Source organism: Atractosteus spatula, chromosome 7 (assembly GCF_055471065.1).
Source record: "Atractosteus spatula isolate fAtrSpa1 chromosome 7, fAtrSpa1.hap1, whole genome shotgun sequence".
NCBI classification, from domain to species: domain Eukaryota; kingdom Metazoa; phylum Chordata; class Actinopteri; order Semionotiformes; family Lepisosteidae; genus Atractosteus; species Atractosteus spatula.
This window is the reverse complement of record NC_142712.1, coordinates 51,479,290-51,499,357: the sequence shown is the minus strand read 5'-3', so window position 1 is coordinate 51,499,357 and position 20,068 is coordinate 51,479,290. Positions and strand designations below refer to the sequence as shown.

Below are 20,068 nucleotides of genomic sequence, written 5' to 3'. Positions count from 1 at the left end.
CCAACTGTTTCTGAACAGAGTTTGGGTCTTTATCGAAAGCCTAAGTGCTGTTTTGAGTCTCTTGTACAGGATGTATTCATTTTGCAGGCTTAGGAGCAGCATGTCCATCTGCAACTTACAGTATTTTTAGAAACTTCTTCTGATTTAAGAGGACTTTAAAAAACACAGACTCCGAGAACCACAGCAAGATCCTGACAATTCATGGTAATGATCTTTCCTTTAGCTTGATCTTTAAGGAGACAAGGATGACTCACCTTTGAAGCCTCCATTAGCATTTCATCTACAGTATTTCAAAGTTCACTAACAATCTGTCTATGTAACCTCTAGTGCTAATTAAACTAAAACCACTGTAACAGAAGGCAGTGTCCATTTACATAAAGCAACTCAAATTTCCCCTTAAGTGGCCCCCGAGCTGAACGAGAGAATGAGAAGATCTACAGTATTTATATTAATCCGCAAGAAGGCCCAGGCTCTCCCCTCCTACCTCTTCCTCTTCCAGAAGGATCAACCGTACCACCACGATGTGGATAGAATTGCCAATGCTGGCATCGTGGAATAGTCCTGCAACCTAGAACAGAGACAAATACCACAATGAGGTCTGTGACAGTGGACTAATATGGTGTCCTTCTGCTTCAGGATCTCAGCAGCCCTCCTGTTTGCTACGGGGCTAAATGATCCAAAACCAATCCCCACACACTGCCCTCAACATCATGACAAGGACACTAACAGGTACCAGGACAGCTCTCCGTGATTCATTTCTCCAGATTTACCATGTTAGTGGAGAGATTAAATAATACATTATTAGCCCAATGTGTCAATGCCACAGGGTAATTTTATTGACCTTTGCTTTTCATTTTGTTCCTGAATATCGTTTTGTTGTGTCAAGTGTAAAAATCTTTTCTGAGTAGTCCTTTTTGTTTGCTGCATTCCTGAAGAACAAATAAGCATTTATGAAACTACTCCCCACTTTGCTATATGTTTTAAAAAAACAACTATGGTGCTTTGTCATAGTAAAAAAAAACAATTTAATAAACACTGAAAAGAACTTTTTCTTCACTGTCCTTCAGAATACGTTGTGAGAGGCCTATGTGGTATCCATAGCAACTGGAAGAAATCCTGACCTCAGACTTATTTGTGGGCGAAAAGTAGGAATTAATTTCGTACTTCAGAGTTTTCCCAAGAATGTTCTCATTTAAGCATAAAATTGTGGATGATTTCTTTAAAATGTCAGCACTATTCTTTTCTATGGCACTGTTTAAAAAATTAATCGAATGCATATTATTGAATTGAATTCAATAAGGTCAGTTATTGCACATAACTTAATAACCACTCAAGAAGTACTTATTCTTACTCAGCCTTAGACGTGGTCTTCAACCTTTACTTGTCTACAAGGTGTGAGGAACCTTCTGACACTACATATAATTTGAACTATTTTGTTATCTGTAGGGGGTGTTTTTTTCTTAAATGTGTTTTTCTGTAAAATAAAGGACTATTTTTTTATTAACAATAGGAAAATCTGCTGCAACATTTTGCTAACCCTTATAACTAATTCATTGCAGATGTCAGGTGTTTTAAAGGGGAATTAGCTTGCCTGCGTGAGTAGATCTACTTCTAGCTGCTCCTGTGGGAATGCGAAACAGACAGTTCAGCTTGGGACAGGAGTAATTTGATTTTATTTTTTGCTGTGCAGTTAGCAGGCTAGAAATCCCTTTTTCAGTGCAACCTTAAAAGAAGACTGTGGCAACTTTAAAGCCAGCCAATGAGGTATAACAGGTATCTTCTGTTCCACTAATACTTTGTTAATAAGAAACCAGACAGGGTGGGAATTCTACATAGCCAGGTAGGCTTCCTTATCCCTATAGTTATATTGCATTCCTTTTCCACACAGCTCATGCAGGAGGTATGGAGCTAGAGTCATCTGTGCAAAATTCAACTCATTAACAATGACTTGTCAACAGTCTGTTATCACTCCATCAGAAGGAATTTTCATCTGGAACGTTTTCTGTGCCAGCTTTATATTTACCACACAATGTACAAAGAGACTCATTCATCCCAAAGCTGGCTGTTTTGGAATTTTCCCTGCAGCCGCAGAGGAAACCCTTCATTGAAAAGGATAGTGCAACAGTACTGCAACAGCTGAGCAACAGTAATACACTCTTCAGCCAGCACTCCACCAGCTGATCACTGTATCTGGCTGACCAATGACTGCTCAAAACGCTGATTACAATACTCTGCCTCTGCTGCTGCTGAATGCAACTGCTTTTCACCCTGAATGACCAAAAACAGCTATTCTAATTCCGGCTTATAACAGCGTGAATGTTTACATTTGAATTTCAAATAGATGTTTTTATTACTTATTAGTTTCACTTATTTAAAACAAAATCTGACAATGCAGCATTTGTTTATGACGTATCGACTGGCTTCTTAGACGCCATTTCTCTATCTTGATATTTGTCTGCCATCATTTGTTTCTAAGCAACAGATGGCACTGGGTGGTATGGTGGTTTCTGGTGTGACTCACAGTTCTTGGGTCCTGGGATTGATTCTGCCCTTTGGCTGTTTGCATGTTCTCCCTAGGTCTTTGTGAGTTTTCTCCAGGTGCGCTGGATTCCAAAAGAAAGCTGCCTGGATTAACTAGCTGCCTCTAGATTCTGCTTGTGTGCCCTGTGATGGATAAACATCTCCCACAGCTGTAGGCCTGCCTGAGGATTAGGTAGGCTCTGGTGACCTTTACACCAGGAACGAGTGGCTTTCCGATAACAGATTCTGTTTAAATAGAAGGAATTTAATTTTGAGCAATTAAAAAAAAACATTTGTCCAGGATTAGAGCTAAATCTGCCTTGAATATCTGTGAGGCAGCAGATCGGAACACTTCGTGGGGGGGCACAGAGGTGTTTCCTTTGCATAAAAATGCTTCCACAGCAACCCTGCAGAACACACAATGTTAATCCTGCTCCCCGGAGGGCTGCTTTCCTCCAGCACCAGGTCCCATGTGAGTGTGAATGACAGAACTGATCGTATTTTAAAACATCATCAAGGTGCAACAGATGTTGATTATACAACGGATCTTGGACTAGACCAGCGTTGTCTTGAACAGTACAGAAATCAAGTAACCAGAAGCCTTTATGTTGCTGATAAAGTCAAACCTTGCAGACATCAGAACACACAAGTGGAAACTAGAGGGACGTGCAATTGAAATCCAAAACAGAAGGCACTTCTATACACAAAGCTACCAACTAGCAGACTTGCTCTCACGTGCAACCATTCTACTATTCTTACATTCCTACTGTATGTACAAAATCCAAAAGAACATTGATGGCATGTTGGATACTTTACACTAATGCATCACTGTTGAAAGTTGAATACACTGTTGAATACACTGTAGGTTACTGTAATAATATTTTGGACTGCTTTACATCAGATTAAGATCCTTCTAAGAATCAATTTCTTTTCCAAGCATCTACAATGTCTGCAGTAATAATTTCTCACAATGCCAAAGCATCTTTACTTTACTTGACAAGATGAAATCTAGAATGAGAGATCCTCCGATTGCTTTAAAATGTGACTAACTGCTTAACGGGGCCCTTAACTGAAAAGTGCTCAAAAGGCATTTCCTTAAACTACAATACAGAATGAAGACCACACTCCTGGTCTCATGTGTTTTTGGTATTCTAGCTGTTCTGTGCTGACTGAAGTTATACGTGATGACAAAGTGTATTTCTCAGCTTCTGTCATTTCCAGATAAGAATCCAGTCACCTCAGTTCACATACCGCACTATGAAAAGTACTAGTGAATGAATTATATATAATTTAAGTTAAATCGGTGCTTTTTAACTGGCAGTCATGTGTTGTCAACCTCTTCCAGGAACAAGCTAGGATCCAGAGCCGTACTGGACAACAAGCCAGGCCTGCGATGTGGATCCAGCCAGAATGATCCAATGCCATGTGTATACATCAGTATCAGCAGGAAGTGTGATGCCAGGCCAATCTCAGCTTCCAGATGCACCTCTGCAGCTGATGCCTTTACCCAGTGTATCCAAGAACAAGATCTTAACTTGGCAATCACAGCTGACCACACTTCAGCTTTACAGATCCCTTCCATTTTAAAATCTAGAGGAGACAACGCCACTACAAAGCTTGAGGATCCGCAGCATCCCCGGTTTTCCAGAGCACCCGGGAATCTTGCAGTTTTAAAACCAAAAAAGGAGAAAGGAGGGGAGCGGTGACTCACGATGTTCATGACGGTCAGTACGTAGGTCTCCACCTGCTGGCTGCCATGGTACTGCACCATCTTGGGGTCGGCCACCACCAGAGTCTCCACCCACTTCTCCCGGCTGATGGAGCGCTGGCGAATCCGGCGCCTCTGCTGCCGCCGTTCCCACCGCTCCCGCCGGCGCTCCGCCCGCTCCCCGCCGTCCTGCGAGTCTGAGACAGCGAGCACAGCTCGGTCAAAGTGCGGATTTCAGTGAGCTCCGTTGGGATAATGATGAGGCATTGCTTTTCTGTTAACTGGTTCTAACTAGTTTCAAGCCCAAACTAATGTCTCAGATGGAATCTGTTTATACTCTGATCATAAATCCATTTTCTACCCGCTTGATCCAATACAGGCTTGTGGGGGGAAACGGATTCAATCCCAGCAAGCAACAGGCACAAGGCAGGATTCACCCCGGACAGGACCCCAGTCCATCACAGGGCACAGACTCACATCGGGCCACTTTTTCCAGAAGCCGATTAACCAGTACATGTTTGGACTGTGGGAGGAAAATGGAGCACCCTAAGGAAACCCACGCAAACATGGGGAGAACATGCAAACTCCACGGAAACAGCACCCCAGGAACTCAACTCAAGGCTCCAGAGCTGCGAGGCAGCAATGCTAGCCACAGCATCACCATGCAACCCACAGCCTGGTCAATTAACAGAAAATTGCAATGCATGTACTTCCATTGCTTATTTACTCATTCGCCACTTTCCTGTACAGGCTGGTGTAGGAAGGGATCGAATTAAACTGCTGCTGCTTCTGCACAAGCCTACAGATGCAAGATGAAAGAAACACGATACGTTTAAATGTGACAAAGATAAAAACTCAGGAGGCATTCTGAATTAAAAGGCTTTTGAGAACAGTACAGAGAGTCGTGAAAAAATAAGTATATCCGTTTGCATGATACAAAACACACGTCTTTAATGCTTTTAAAGATGAGCAATACAGTGGCTCTGTTTCCTAAGCTCATTAATCTTCATGGAATTGCATAAAACTGCTGCTGGAGATAGAGAGAACCCTTCAAAGGATTTTTTTTTAAATTAGAATTCAAATAATTTTTTCACGTTTTGAAAGTAGAACAAAATCTCATGCTTTAATGCCAGCTATAATATACTACATTTAGCCTCAATCTGTGGTCACTCCACTGTTTAATTTTGCTAAGTCCAGTTCCTCTATTATTTTCACTAGCAATCACTGGGATCAATATGACAACTGAGGCACGGGTTGTTTCAGAGTTCTAGCTTCGTCAAGACTGAGTGAGATCCTCACATCAATTAGCTGCTGACTACCAGGCGGGCTAGATGGTCTCTTCTTGTTTGCAAGATTTCTGATGTCCTTAAGTGCTTCAGCAGGGCTAACTGCAAGAGCCGGAAGTGGAGCAGCCCTGCTTTATTATTTATAGGAAACCCATTCATGACTGCAGCCTTTTCCCCCTGTGTGGTCTGCAATCATTCTGCAAGTGACAGAGCACCTCTAATGCAGTGAAGTTTCAGCCTCCTGCTTCACTTTCCACTGATCTGCAACATCACCCTTGCTTTGGATAGCAGATCATGGTGGTGGAGATAGAGAAGTGAAGCATCTTCAGAGCTCATTAAGTAGCCTCTGATGTAAGCTACGTAATTGCTATTAATAAACAGGGTTGACAACACAGCTGCTTGTTTTGTTGAGTAGAACTGGAGAGAAATGACACCTTACCTTTCACTCCACATGTCCCATTGACCCTGTGCTCCTCATAGGAGTGACTCAGGGGGGCAGGGGCGTGCCGTTTGTAAATCACATGTGCCTGAGCCACGCCCTCCTCTCTCGCTGGCTCCACAGGCCTGATGAAGAAATCCTCTTCAGACAGTTTAAACAACCCTGTCTGAGGACACAGAGAACTTTCTCACAGTGATGGAAGAGCAGCTGACTGTTCAAGCACAGTATAGAAAAAACAACACGCAATATGCTGAGCTTGGAAGTTTGTCCTTTCTTTGTTTTCTTGTTTGAAATTGACAACAAAATGAGACGAAAAAATAAGTGGAAAAGGTGAAATATTTGGGAGTAAATGATGAAATGATCGCAAATTACCCGCCTCATCTAGACAGCTTTGAAGGTCATGGGAGTGAAACAGCACCCCTCCCTGCAGAGGATCTTTGAAACATCCATAATCAAACAGGCAGGACAAATTCTAGCAGATCCTTCCCCCCTCCTCAACTCTGAATATCAACTTTTTTATTCTGGCAAACATTTTAGGGTTCCCAAATGTAAGTCAAACAGATACAAACATTCCTTTGTTCCACTATCCATTAAAGCGGTCAACGCAAATGTCAAGGGTAAACAATTTTGACTCTTACAACCCACTTGAGTGCAATATGTTTTGTGACGTGTTATAAATCTTACATGTTGTTATGTGTTATACTGTACATGTACAATAGAGTGATGTGCAATGTTTTTCTTATTTTTTGTAATAGAATAATGTGCAATGTTTTTCATTTTCTTTGTTTGCATTCTATTTAAATGTACAGGAGTGCTGTGTGTCCATAAAAAATGGACCTCAGGTTACAATAAAATCTTAACCGCTTGCTTCTTTGGATCTAAATTAATCAATCAGGATAAGATATGCAACAAAAATAGATTCCAACTGAACAGCTACTTGCTAACTTTCTGTGTTTGTTTTATAACTGAAGAGTTATGTTAATCTCAGCAGAAAATGAAACAGCCCCCTCCCAACAATGCTGACTTGATCACAGGCCTGTAGTTGTGTGGTTTTCATGCCAGTGTGAGGCTTTCTATATCATCTGAAAATCTATTCTATGCTCTCATTCACAGAGATGCTTCAAAATGGATGCTTCCTTTTTCAGTGTCCCCAATACCCAGAGGCTCAGTGGATGGAAACATTATTAAAGGTGTTACTCTCTCCTTTCTCCCTCACTGGATCCTATTGAGTAGACACACAGCCATTGACAGCTTGAGGCTTTTGGCAGTTTTAAAAGAAGCACTGGTGTGTAATAGATGCTAACACACAGATTTTCATAAAAGTTTCAAAACATCACCCTAAAGAAACATTTTCAGGACTCTCAAACTTTGGAAAGATTGCTGTGACTCATTTGAAGTTCGATGAAAATGGAGCAAAATTTGTAGCAAAGCACAAAGTCTGGAAAGATCTGAAGTAGATATTCATAACTGTGCCCACCATACTCAAAATAAGCTAGTATTAATCATTTGTTGAATTAATAAAACTTATCATTTCTTTCAAATTATGTGTCCATTTCTAGATTTCCTTCTTTCTCTAAAATGTTAAAAAGTGTTGTGGCATCTTAATTGTAAGAGCATTTGACAAAATCAGTGCTTTCAATATTTTCAGTCCGATATTTTTGCCGAAACCAAAATGGCTCTGGATAAGGTGGGTGATGGTTTCATGGTGTCTTGATGTGTCGGTATAGCTGGAATTACTCTTGATTTGTTTAGATCCCACCTGTCTGGTCAAAAGCAAGGGTGTTCCATATGGCTCGGTGCCTTTCCTTTTCTGGTGTCTATGTGATGGAACTTCAGCAAGGTGATTCTAATGCTGATGATATTTAGATTTATGTCTTCAGAGATTAAGCCTGGCACTGTCGGTGCTGTCCCTGCCCATTTACTTGCCTGGCAGAAATTAAGCAATGGATGCAGAAAGTTGTTTTGCAACTTAATGATAAGAGAGAAGTGCTTGTCAGACTTTTGTCCATTCTGTTCTTATCTTACTGGGGTTTGAGTTCATGTTTTGTGTGTTTTCTAGAGTAGATTACGGTAGGGTTCTGTTAGCTGTGACCTCTACTGTATGTTCAAGTTCATTATTCCTATTTTAGCAGTTTTGAATTTGCTACCTATAAAGTTTAGGATTTGTTTTTTTTTTAAACTGACAATAGGGTCTTAACTCTGTCACTAGATAAGACCTATACCCATTATGGTACCTTAGATGCAGTGACTCTGCTATTAAATGTCCATAAAACAGAGCACCATACTATGGGTTCAAAGGGCCTTCTGCAAGTAAGCATCTAGAATGCCCAACCCTGTACAAATGGAGAGTTTGGATTGTTGTCCAAGACACCATAAAACCCCTTTTAAACTGGCTTTTCTTGATTTTTACAATAGACTGTACTCGTTTATATAAGGTAAGATTTTGTTTTACAGTGTTTCATCTTGTCTTCATTTGTTATGCTCGTGTCCTTTTGTTACCTTACTTTGCAAAGTGTCTAACATAAAAGGTTTTATATAAAAGAACCATCATAAAGTGTTTTGAGTTACGAATCGCTAAAAGTCAGCTCTCTTCTTCCTTTCAGAAGACAGAGATAAGAAGATTTCTGAGAACAAAGGTAGAAATGGCTGTCACGTTTTGTTTTTGTACCACACAAATTCAAGCATTTAACAGTCCGTAGTTAAACACCAGTTTGCCAGTCTGAATCTATTTATTACGAGAGTTTGGCAACATGATTATCTGGTAACACCTGGATTACAGATGAATTACAAGAGGAGGCCTGTCAGCTTTCTCCTGGAACATGACTGGGAACCCACTGTGCCAACATGCCATCTGAAGCTTTAACAACACCACAATCTGCTAATTATTCTATGGCTGCAGGCAGGTTTGTGCTATATTATACTCCATTATTTGTCTGAAAGGACAGGAATTCGTATGAATCCAGAAGTTTTTCCTAGCCTAGCGGGACTGTTCCAACTTTGGTACGTAATTTGAATGGTTAATGACCAATATCTTATGACACCTTAATACTTTAAGACCCTGTTTGATAGACCTGCAGTGTAGATTCTTCACAACAGGCAGCTCTGACATTAATATTCATTACAAATCAACAAACTCGTTTTCAGTGCTGTCTCCAAAACGGAATGATGTAGCCTGTTTCACCAAACTTTGGACTTTCTGGCAGCTGTTATGAGTGCTTTTGTTATTCATATGGTACTATGGTTAGAAAAACAGTCTCTATAGTCATTATTTTAACATTTAATCAACAAACGTGTCTGGAAAAACAAAGCAATCAATAGTGACTAATGCCTTTAGTCAAAAATATAATTTCCCTGGCACGCCGCACCATAGATGTTAAACAGAGTTTAAACAATTTTGGCTAAATCTCTTGTAATGATTTTAATAAAATATGGGCTATTTTATTTAGAGAAAAATCTTAAAACTGGTCATATAATTAAGTTCAGAGAGAGGGGTAAATGTCAATCTTTTAACAGAGTGCAACAGAAGCTGCTAGATACAGCACATATCATTGCTTCTTTGATTGTTTTACCACTGAATCAGTGCATTGGGACCTTTCCTTGGTATCCTCACAGCAGACAGCACTACGTACTGGGAGCTGGGCAAATTAAAACCAGACATTTAACAGCCTACACACGTCCATCCGTGCCTGGACTATGAACGAGAGCTTGGTTTCACCATCATGCAGCTCAGCTCATTATTTTCCAGATCAGCGCAAACGCCGGAGGCGTTTTCCCTACAACCCGATTCTTACTGGAGGTTCGGAAGTGCAAGGTCTTGAGAGACTTGTGAGTGAGCCCCTTAATGGCCCACATCCTCCACCAACCCCTCCCCCCCTCCTTCCAACCCGAAGTTCGCCGTGTCGTTTTCGTCCCACGGCTGCTGTCCCAGAGGGTCCGAGACTCACCAGGCCGTTGCAGGTGCTGACCGCCGCCCTGCCCCGGAAGGTCGCTTCGTCCCACACTTCCCCCGTGAAGTAACAGAGGGAGGGGCCGTGGGTTCGGATCTTGGCCCCCATCAGGCCCCCATAGCGCCTCTCGGTTACGAAGCCTGGAGCCAGAAGGTGCGGGTTGAAGGTGAGGTTGAAGAGCAGGTCCTGCCTGCCGTGGCGTAGCTGGTAGAAGACGCGCGTGCCCCCGTCGTGCGAGGACGTGTCCCGCCTGTGGAGCCGGCTCACGTGGTGGGACAGCGAGTGGGACACAAACCGCCCAACGGCGTCCACCTTGGAGGGGTGGACCACCTCGTACTGACCCAGTCCCTGAAGATCGCCGTCTGAAAGGGACAGAGCAGAGGCTGTGACTGGTCGCACGTGAGAACTCCCTTCCTCGCTTCACCAGGCCATGTGTCAAGTGCACGTCTGGAGCAGAAAAATCTGTCTATTTGACAGAACGAAGCAAACAGCATTTTACAAGCCGCACCCACAGTAGAGTCAGAAGGAACACTGCATAGGAACCGCAACCTAGATATAAAATGCAGTAATCAGGTGCTGAAAGTGTTGTGAACCTTATGTTTTTCTCAGACGCTTATGAAGCATCTTTCTGTTTTCCAGGCTACAATGAATCAATGACTCGCACATGTGCCAGTGAGGTCAGCTACAGGCCAAGACTGATGGGCTGACAATGCCAACGTGAGCAGTGACAGAATGATGGCACCGAGGACAGAGTAAGAACCGTGAAGATCACTACACTGTGAAAGAAATGGCTCCCTGTACCTCACGGTCAGCTCAAAGAACTAATGTCAGCCCATTTATTGTATCTGTAGAGTTGACTGATATTTCTGTCCAAAGCAATAGTGTCAGTGAACTCAATTTGCACCTGTCTTGACAACTGGGTATTTTTAATGGGTCAGGTTGGGTGAGGTACCATGCTGAAGGGCACAACAGGCCCGTCTCAGCTTGCACTTTCAAGTTCAACACCCTAACCACTGCTCCATTTTAAAAACCCGCTTGATAATCTGGGATCACAACGCCCGAGTTGCCATGTTATTGAGTCATCACAATAACAAAAAGCAAAACCTCTGCGATGGAAAAAGGAAGGAAACGTCACACTTTAAACAGTTTAAGGTCTGTCCATTATTCATTTGGCATCTATCCATCACAGTGTTCACTGTCCTCCAGCAAAATGGGAAATGAAAGTAAAATCAGCAAAATTATAGCTGGCATTAACATAATTCTTTTCATCTTGACATCACAAGCCAGAAATAAAAAATGCACTTCTAATAATTTAATGTAGCATTAGCTTTTAAAGAAAGACTTACACTTGCCCCTGATCCTGTCTATTACATAAACCATGAGTTGAGCTGTAACTACTGAGTGTAAGATATTTAAATATGGACTGCTACCAACATACCACAAAAAGGATTTTCTTGCTGCAAACTGGGGAAGAATATGTTTTAACAGTATTCAACTCTGTATCTTAGTGTACATCTGTTTTCCAATCAAATGAACTATAGTAAATCAATATCAGGATCCCCTAGTAAACAGTGTGTCACTTCTGTTAATACTGACTGACTTCATGCTATGGTGCTGAGAATCCTTAATGTTTTTGCATCCCAGCATTCTGTCGGTCATAGATTTCTCTTACAATCCAAAGAAATCCGGAAAAAATCTTTTTTTCAGCCCACCAGAGATTGTTTAACCTAATGGTTTCACTTCTCCTGGTCCACCCTTAAGTTAATTAAACAGAAATCGCTAAACAGGGTCAGTGCAACTACCCCCAAGTGTTCCAAAAAGCACTTCTGGCTTAATTGCCCACTTGTCTGATTCAGAATGTACTAAACACATGGGGAACAGGAATAATGTTGCAACAAAAACTATATCTTGACACAGCATGGTTGCAATACAATATAGCATCTACAACAAAGTATTCCAACAAATCTTTTTATGTTATATTTAATATATTCTAATGAAAAGCACTTATTCTGGGAGCCTCAAAAGAAGTGAATAATTTAGGATAACTTGTCAATTCTTTTTGGAATGTCGAAAAGAACAGAGTGTTCCGATTCTGCCTGTGCAGGTACTGTAGTAAGCTCATTCTGCAAAGGTTAATGCCACTTCAGGACAAACAAAGCAATAACAGAGAAGACTGAGCACAGTGAGTGAAGATTAGTGCCGGGGTTAAACCAGAAGAAAGTCAAATCAGCACTTCTTTTGCACTTGAGCTATCTGGAGACTAGTGTTAAGGCAGTAATTTTTAAACAGTAAAAAAAAATTAAGAAAAATAATTTGATAGCCACGGAGTTTGAAATAAAACATTTCCTGAGCACAGTTAAAAAAACAACTTTCAGAATTTGGAATTTAAAAATCCTGTGGCTGAATGCATCGAAGAAGGCTGACGGCTGACTGAGGCAGGAGTTGAAGTGGAGAAAAGCATTGCAAGGAATTAGATGGGTGTCTGTACCCCCACATAAGGTGTTGTGGAGGAGCAACACCAAAACGTTTACAATGCATGACAGCTGCACGTCCCGATGAGCACTGATTTACAGAAAACAACACGTAAAACCTCTTCTGGAAGGGAATTCTGAATAAAGGAAGGAATACATCTTCCTGGTACAAACTGGGGCTTACATTATCTAACACCATAGATTAAAAAAAAAAAGTGTCTTCTACAAATCATTTGGGATCCCAAGGAGTGAGCGCACACCACTCCAAATCTCATTCTTGTTCGGAGTATTCCAATTCCATTTTATACATTTTATTTGCCTCCTGCGACAAAACAGTAAAAATGGAAAATCCTGTGGCACTGAATTATATAATATGTAACGTATTTTGAAGAACAAAGTTGCAAAAGCAATGAAAGGACTCACTTCATGTGAATAATGCAAACGACTAACGAAGAAAGTGAACTCGGTGAATCGCTTGTCTGGCTCGGTGCTTTCAGAGTGCTAACATTTTTTAGCTCATTTGTATAAAGAACGTTGTTTATAAATTTACTTTTAACCTGCCTAATGATCAACGCTAAGCAGAACTCTCTCTTCACACCAAGCACTGATACAGTAAATAATAATTACGAAATGCGAAACCCCAAGAAGATTTGTTCTTCATTGTATGTTTCAGGTAAAAAAGAAAAGCCTGCTGGCAACACGAAACAAACTCAAAGAATAATAAAACAGTTGAAATGAGTCGCATGTCGTAATGTTGTTGATAATAAGGGCTCCAAATTCCAAACTTTTCGAGTTGTTTAATTGCACGGACGTCACTCACCTCGATCTTGTTGATGTGCAAATGTTTTGCCGTTGCCCACAAGAGCTAAAATCCCTGCCGCTACCATGAAGCGAGCACAAGTTTGTATGAAAACTTTGGAGCCCGTAGGTTCGTTGTCCCACAAAACTAGCATTGTTAGAGCAGATGGAGAGTTAAACAAAAAAAAAAGTTATTCAAGATTCCTAAACCCTGCAAAGCCGACTGTCATTTCGCAGAAGGTGGATTTTTTTAAGGATTAGTGCATAACTGAAAAACAGTTGCCAAACAAGTTTAGGTTAAAACGCTACGGTTTAGTCTACCGCAAAAAGATTACAGTTTCTTTGAAGCAAAACGGAGAACGAATCGAGTTCTATACTGTTGAGTACCGGGCTCACTGGTCATCGGGATAATGTTACCCTCTGTCACCGCTTTCTGTTCAGTTTGCTGAAACTTCTTAGCAAATAGGGTTTCGCCATCCCCCCCAAATAGTAGGTCCGTTTGGTTGTTTGCTCGCTAGTTTGACTTGGTTTAGACTTCTTCCTCTTAAAAGCACCCAAATCTGTGGAACTATTGCAGCTCAAAAGTTTTCCTGAGAAGTTAGCAAAACTGTGAATGTGAAACGCCCTGCCTTCATAACGCTAGTATCGCTGTGGGAGGACTTCATTGTGAATGCTTCTTTGGGATAAGAAGCCCGGTGCCGAAACAAAGGAGAAAGAAGGAATTCATTGATGTCCTAGAACGCTCGCCTCTCGCCACAGGAAGACCCGGCAGTGTGTGAGCACATTGTCCCAGGACAACACAACCAAACTCTGGTCTAGGACCGAGAAGGGAAATTCTCTTAGCGAGAATTGTTTTTTGTAGACACTCATTTTTGGATTGGATTATTTTCGCTATAATGGGATAGTGCGGTCAAAAAAAAAACTTTCATTTGTATAACACCGCTAATATCGTCAATAACTAAAAGAATAAATCAAAAACAAAATTACGCTATGAATAATAATATGAACTAGGACAAGTCTGCAGGAGGCGGAAAATAATTGCTCTATTCATAAAGCATTAGAAATGTTTACGCTGCCTTGAAGACCATTATGAAGTATTGGGAACTGGAAAAGAAGGAGCTAATATGAAAATGAATACTGTGCGATTTTCACACGCAAGCTCGCACATCACAGTCAAACGCTATCTTTAGCCTTTGTTTTTTCAAAGTTCCTAAAACAAAGTTTTACCCATGGTAATTATCATTCTGTGTGGCAACGTATAGTAAATTGCTTGACTGATATTGATTGCTATTTTAAGAATGTTGCACTAATGCAGACATAACGGGCTCGAGTGTAAGTTATAATTATAGCCCAGAGAAGAACTATTCAGCGCTTGTCAGATTCATTTACTGTCTGCACTCGTCAAGGGGGCTCTTCTGACGTTTGTCTGTGTACATCCGCAGGACCGTGATTCAGCACAGCAATTACCCACAGCAGTAAAAAAAAATGCCTTTTATCAAAAAATGAAGCTACGATATATGCAGTGAATATGAAGCGATAACGGCGCTGTAGTAAGACTGAAATACATTATGAGCTAGGACTGTTCTGTGGCTAGATTGGAAATACCAAAGTGTACCCGACAAAAACTCTTGTCGTTCAAGTCAAATTATAATGTTTTTTTTACAGTATAAATTGTACGATATTACATATAATCGTAGTGTTAATTGACAGACTTCTAACATTCGAATTCACTGAATTGAGTTATTTAGCGCTCATTTTAAACAGCGCTCATTTTTTACCCGCGATTATCTTCGTTCCGTGCGCCCTCTAGCGAAAAGAGAGCGGTATTTTCAACAGCAACGAACGCCCTATTTCCCTGTCCATGGAAAGCTTGGAAAGCTAGCTACGCTATTAATATTTCATTTTCAACATACATTCTGTTTAGACACAATCCATATTTTCCAAATCCAATATTTGCTTTGCACGCTTTACATCTGCACAGATCAATGTCACCGATGAACGCCTTTAAAACATCGAAACAGAGATGATCGATATATTGTTTGTTCCAAAGAATGACACGCCAGTGTACAGCATTGATTTTGGATTTCGGATAGTGGGTAACTTAAAGGAATGACAACGTACAAAAATATGGATAACATATTAGCCAGGAAACTTCAACCTGAGAAAAAACTAATGAAATATTCCTTGAAACAAATGAAGGTTTCTTACTGGTTTTGCTTATACGTTTTCGGGTGTTAAGAACAAAACAAAAAAGATGAGAAACGACTTAAGAACCAGATGCCATTAATTTAAATCAAGACATTATTAAATGGAAACTGGTCTTCTTCCTAAAGCCCTATCGTAACCGAGATTTAGTAGGGAGAGACCATCACCAGATCCAGCACCAGAAATCATCCAGGGATCTTAAATTTAGACAGCATTGACTTCCGAATTCTACACGAAGAACGACTCGCTCAGACCGCTCTTTGAACTTCTGGGAAGATGCTAACCTGGACAATAGTTTTGAGCAGTCCAGACACAGCACCACAGCCAAGACAAAGAGCCTGAGCATCGCAGGTCTTCTAATCACCAGATTCGGCCATTTCAATGTTGAACATCCGACAAATCTGTCCTGCCTTAACCCCGTCTTCGCCCTGTTCCTTAGCGCTCGCACATGTACAATACGGTCAGGATGCTTCATCTGAGATTTTGGTGATGAGGCTGTGACGGTGTTAGTCAGGGAATACAGACACCTCTAAAACTGTAGCTCTCGTCTCATTTGCGTTGGAAAAAATTGCCACTCACATCCTGTAACCTCAATTAGAATTGTTTTCATTGTGGCTTGTCACAGCTTGGCCAGATCAGTTCGCTGTTCCTTCAGCACCCCGAGCACGAAGCCCTGCCGATACCAACTCAAGCAGAAACGTTCTGCAGTCAAAGAGAATTTTTCAAGCTATTCTCGCATAGAGCGCCTCTTGTAGCTCCGAGTAGCTGGGAATCTGCTAATTAGCGAATACACGAGGCCGGCAATTGAAGTACTGCGGAAGACCTGAAAGATCAGTGAAACTGCAGCATGGTGTAGCTCTAAATGTTTTCTTTTAATCGCTAATAAGGTATGAGATGTGACATTCGTAATGATAATCCAAATCACCGTAATAAAAATTATTTACTTAAAGGTGAGGGGTATTATTATATAAAAGCAATAACGAGGGATATAGCAACAGAAACTGAAATGGAACAAGTAAAGGTTTATTCCATGCTGAAAAGAGAAGAAAGGAAACAACGTTTCGGCTGTGGAGCCAAGAAGGCACAGCCGAAACGTTGTTTCCTTTCTTCTCTTTGCAGCATGGAATAAACCTACAGTATTACTTGTTCCTTTGCAGCCTACGCATGCTGACGCAGCTACCCACCTGAACTACTACAGAAACTGAAATGGTCTGAATACATTTACATAATTTTCTAAAACATCCAGTCCCTGGATACTGAAATTATCTATTTTGTGTCCATCCATAGATAAAGCTGTAGCTTATCCGACTAAATTCTAATTAAAACTGCAGTTGCTAAAGCTTTCTTACAAATTGTAAAGCCTGTTTTACGCTCTTTTTTGAATGGGTGTATCCTATGCCTTTTCTGCAAATAGTAGCCAATGCCTAACACATTCTATTGACACTAGGTGTGAAATCACAGTCTCCATCAAACTGTGATATCCGTCGCCTTGTTTCTTACAGAACATTTGGCTGTATACAAGCATAGACATAACTGCATAGACATAACGGCATTCGGTATAGTATATAGTGACTGATGTAATAAACTAACAGGCATGGCAAACTCTTTGCACAACACCTCTTTCGGAGTTATAGACGCCCCAGCCTGCTTTTATCCTATCTGGTGGGATGAAGACTTAAGAGCCTGTTTCAGCTTTCTACGCTGCCCGACACCCGTGCCAATCAAAATATATTATCCAACCCCCGCTTACCTGAGGCGGGCTCCGAGAAAGCGCACTTGCATTAAAAAGCTCGTGTTAGAAGCTTTTCATTCAGTAGCAGGTGATCACCGGGTATGCGTGACACAGGGCTGACCTGGGAAAATGTTAAAAAAATGTGAGCCCGTTTCCTTAAAAATATTTTGCCTGTACCTGAAAGTGACAGAGGTGTGGAAAGAGGAAGCGTCAAGATTGTTTTTAGAAAAATAAAAGTTGTAAAGTGCACGGGTGATGTTATCAGTAAACAGCCTGGTGCTGGCGAGAGCACCCTCAGTGGCATTTTTACCTGAAAGGATGGGGGACATTCTCAACTACAGCGACAGCAGGAGGACAACGAACGCTTCTTTGGCAGACCTGCACAAATTCAGCAATTTGGACGACATCGATGTGACGGCGGACGGCAGCCCAGCTCTGAGGATTATGATCTCGCTGGTGTACTCGGTGGTGTGCGCTGCGGGGTTGGTGGGCAACCTGCTGGTCTTTTTCCTCATGAAGGTGAGACAAGGGAGAAAGAAATCCACCATCAACTTCTTCATTATCAACCTGGCGGTCACCGACTTCCAGTTTGTGCTGACTCTGCCATTCTGGGCGGTGGACACCGCTCTGGACTTCAGCTGGCCGTTCGGGGATGCGATGTGCAAGATCATTCTCTCCATCACCGTCATGAACATGTACGCAAGTGTGTTCTTTCTCACGGCCATGAGCGTCACCCGTTACTGGTCCGTTGCCTCGGCCTTGAAGAACCGGACCCGCCAGATCACCTGTTCAGTGAAGTGGGTGAGCGCGCTGCTGTGGGTCTCGGCCACCGTGGCCACGGCCCCAACGGCCATCTTCTCAACGGTCACCACCGTGGCCGGAGAAAAGCTCTGTCTCCTCAGGTTCCCCGATGGTCAGTACTGGTTAGCGCTATACCACCTGCAGAAAATCATGATCGCCTTCGTCATTCCTATGTTGATCGTGTCCGTCTGCTACCTGCTGCTCCTGCGGTTCCTCCGACAGCGCAGCATGAACAACAATAATCCAAAACGAAGGTCCAAAGTCACTAAATCCGTCACCATCGTGGTCCTTTCGTTCTTCTTATGCTGGATGCCCAATCACGCCATCACGTTCTGGGGAGTTCTCGTGAAATTTAATGCGGTCCACTGGGATAAATCTTACTATATGGTTCACACCTACGTCTTTCCCGTCACGGTCTGCTTGGCTCATGCCAACAGCTGTTTGAACCCTGTTCTGTACTGCCTTATGAGAAGAGAGTTCAGAAAGATGCTAAAGGATGTTTTCTGGCGGATTTCGTCCCCTACAATTTCCAACACCTGTCCCATCCGCCCGTTTTCGGGTTCCTTCAAACCTGAGCATGAAGATACACAAGTAGTTATCCCTCTCCACATCATTGAGAGCGAGCAGTGTAGACTGACGTCGGTCTTCAACGGGCGCTGTGACACTTTGCCTTCTTCAAGCGCCCTCATGCAGAAATAAAACGAGAGCGCTCGGCGAGCAGGATCTAATTTGAAAGCTCACGAAACCATATAAAGAAGAAAATCCTCTCACAAACTCTGATGTACTGTAAAGTACACAAGGCAACGCGCAATTGCGAGACATTTGTGTTGTGTTCCAAACGAGAAGCGACACCTGATCAGAGTCGCATCAAAGCAGAACTGAGTTTTGAGGAAAAAGGACAGCCGCCGCGGAGTTCAGTGCAAACTGTTACCTGATAAGTAACGAATGTAGCGTTCAACAGCCAGCCACTAACAAGATCAAAAGACCGGCGTGAAAATGTACGGAAATCTGTTAAAGTATATCTGATTGTAATATTTCATACTGTTGTATTTAAAAGTGTTAAATATGCCAAATTATTCTTCTACTACAGCGTGTCTATTGCAAGCATTCGCGTCTGGTGTTGCTTTTTCAAGACATGTTAAAAGTGTGATAAGTGCTGTCTAGAAAAGATTCACTGCTTCTGGCATTTAACAACTAGCGCATGACGGTTTCTGACTTGTCTTTCTCTATACATGTACGACTATACCAAAAGAATTGTAACCTTTATTTTCTACCAGTAAAACCCAAAATCGATTAACAGAGGCTTTAAAAACAGCAATCTTAACAAAAAAAAAACACGATCAAACAGTATGTAAACCGAAAAGTTGCATACCCAATATTCTGTAATCTACACAATCTTTTAAAGGTAAAATATACTGGTCTGTTTAATGGCGTCTCTGTTTCGCGTATGTAAAACTGTCATTCATCAAGTGAACCTCGAGCTTTTTAATCGAGCTTATTAAAGAATGAGCAACCGCTACAGCATATCAGCGAACCCTTCACTGTCTGTTAAAACTTTCACATCTATTTTTCTGTAACTGAGGTGAAGTGTTTCGAAAGACAGCAGAAATAAGAAATAATCTGAAGAAAACAATCTGAAATCTTAATATGCGGTAAAAAAAAAATCCTCCCAAGAGAGTTAGACCAAACAATTAAAGTACAATGTGGGTATATGGGAGCAGAGCGAAAATGTTAAGAAATTATTTTGTAATTAATACTGTCTAGTTATTGGTTTTGCTTTATTAGTTTCAGTGCGAGTACTCTGTATTAAGTACAGAATGTGCGCCGAACCCACACTTCATATAACCAAAGCATCATAATCACTCAAAGGTAATTTCTATTGATCTGTTTACACCTGTGTCTGTACTGTTCCTATTTTGTTTGTGAGAGAGTTCATTTGTTAAGATTGTACCACAACCATTATGTCAATGTTTATTGATCAATTAATTTTAGGTGAATGCATCGAAGGTGTAAATCTACTCAAATCAATAAATGTTATGAGTCCTTAAAATGTGTAGTGTTTGAAAGTGCGAATCGCCCCCAGAACTCCCTTCGGCCCTTATTTGACGAGAAATAAAAAGTATATTTGAAGTTAGCAAAACGGACTCGTTATATTTTGCAC

The 20,068-nt window shown here is 41.5% G+C and overlaps 2 protein-coding genes across 2 annotated transcripts in view; one reads left to right on the top strand and one right to left on the bottom strand.

The window, feature by feature from the left end:
• adamts7 (ADAM metallopeptidase with thrombospondin type 1 motif 7) overlaps nt 1–13,324 on the bottom strand; it is an 88,724-nt gene extending 75,400 nt beyond the window's left edge. Inside the window, exons 1-5 of the mRNA XM_088922382.1 lie at nt 13,192–13,324; nt 9,898–10,262; nt 5,954–6,119; nt 4,232–4,425; nt 485–568 (exon numbers count right to left, since the gene is read on the bottom strand). Coding sequence (XP_088778508.1) covers nt 485–568; nt 4,232–4,425; nt 5,954–6,119; nt 9,898–10,262; nt 13,192–13,324 — 942 coding nt within the window. The remainder of the gene's footprint in view (nt 1–484; nt 569–4,231; nt 4,426–5,953; nt 6,120–9,897; nt 10,263–13,191) is intronic.
• Nucleotides 13,325–17,361: 4,037 nt separating this feature from the next.
• LOC148831369 (relaxin-3 receptor 1-like) lies at nt 17,362–18,776 on the top strand. Its single transcript, XM_088921948.1, has one exon. The coding sequence runs from the start codon at nt 17,362–17,364 to the stop codon at nt 18,604–18,606; it is 1,245 nt and encodes a 414-aa protein (XP_088778074.1). The 3' UTR covers nt 18,607–18,776.
• The last annotated feature ends 1,292 nt before the right edge of the window (nt 18,777–20,068 follow it).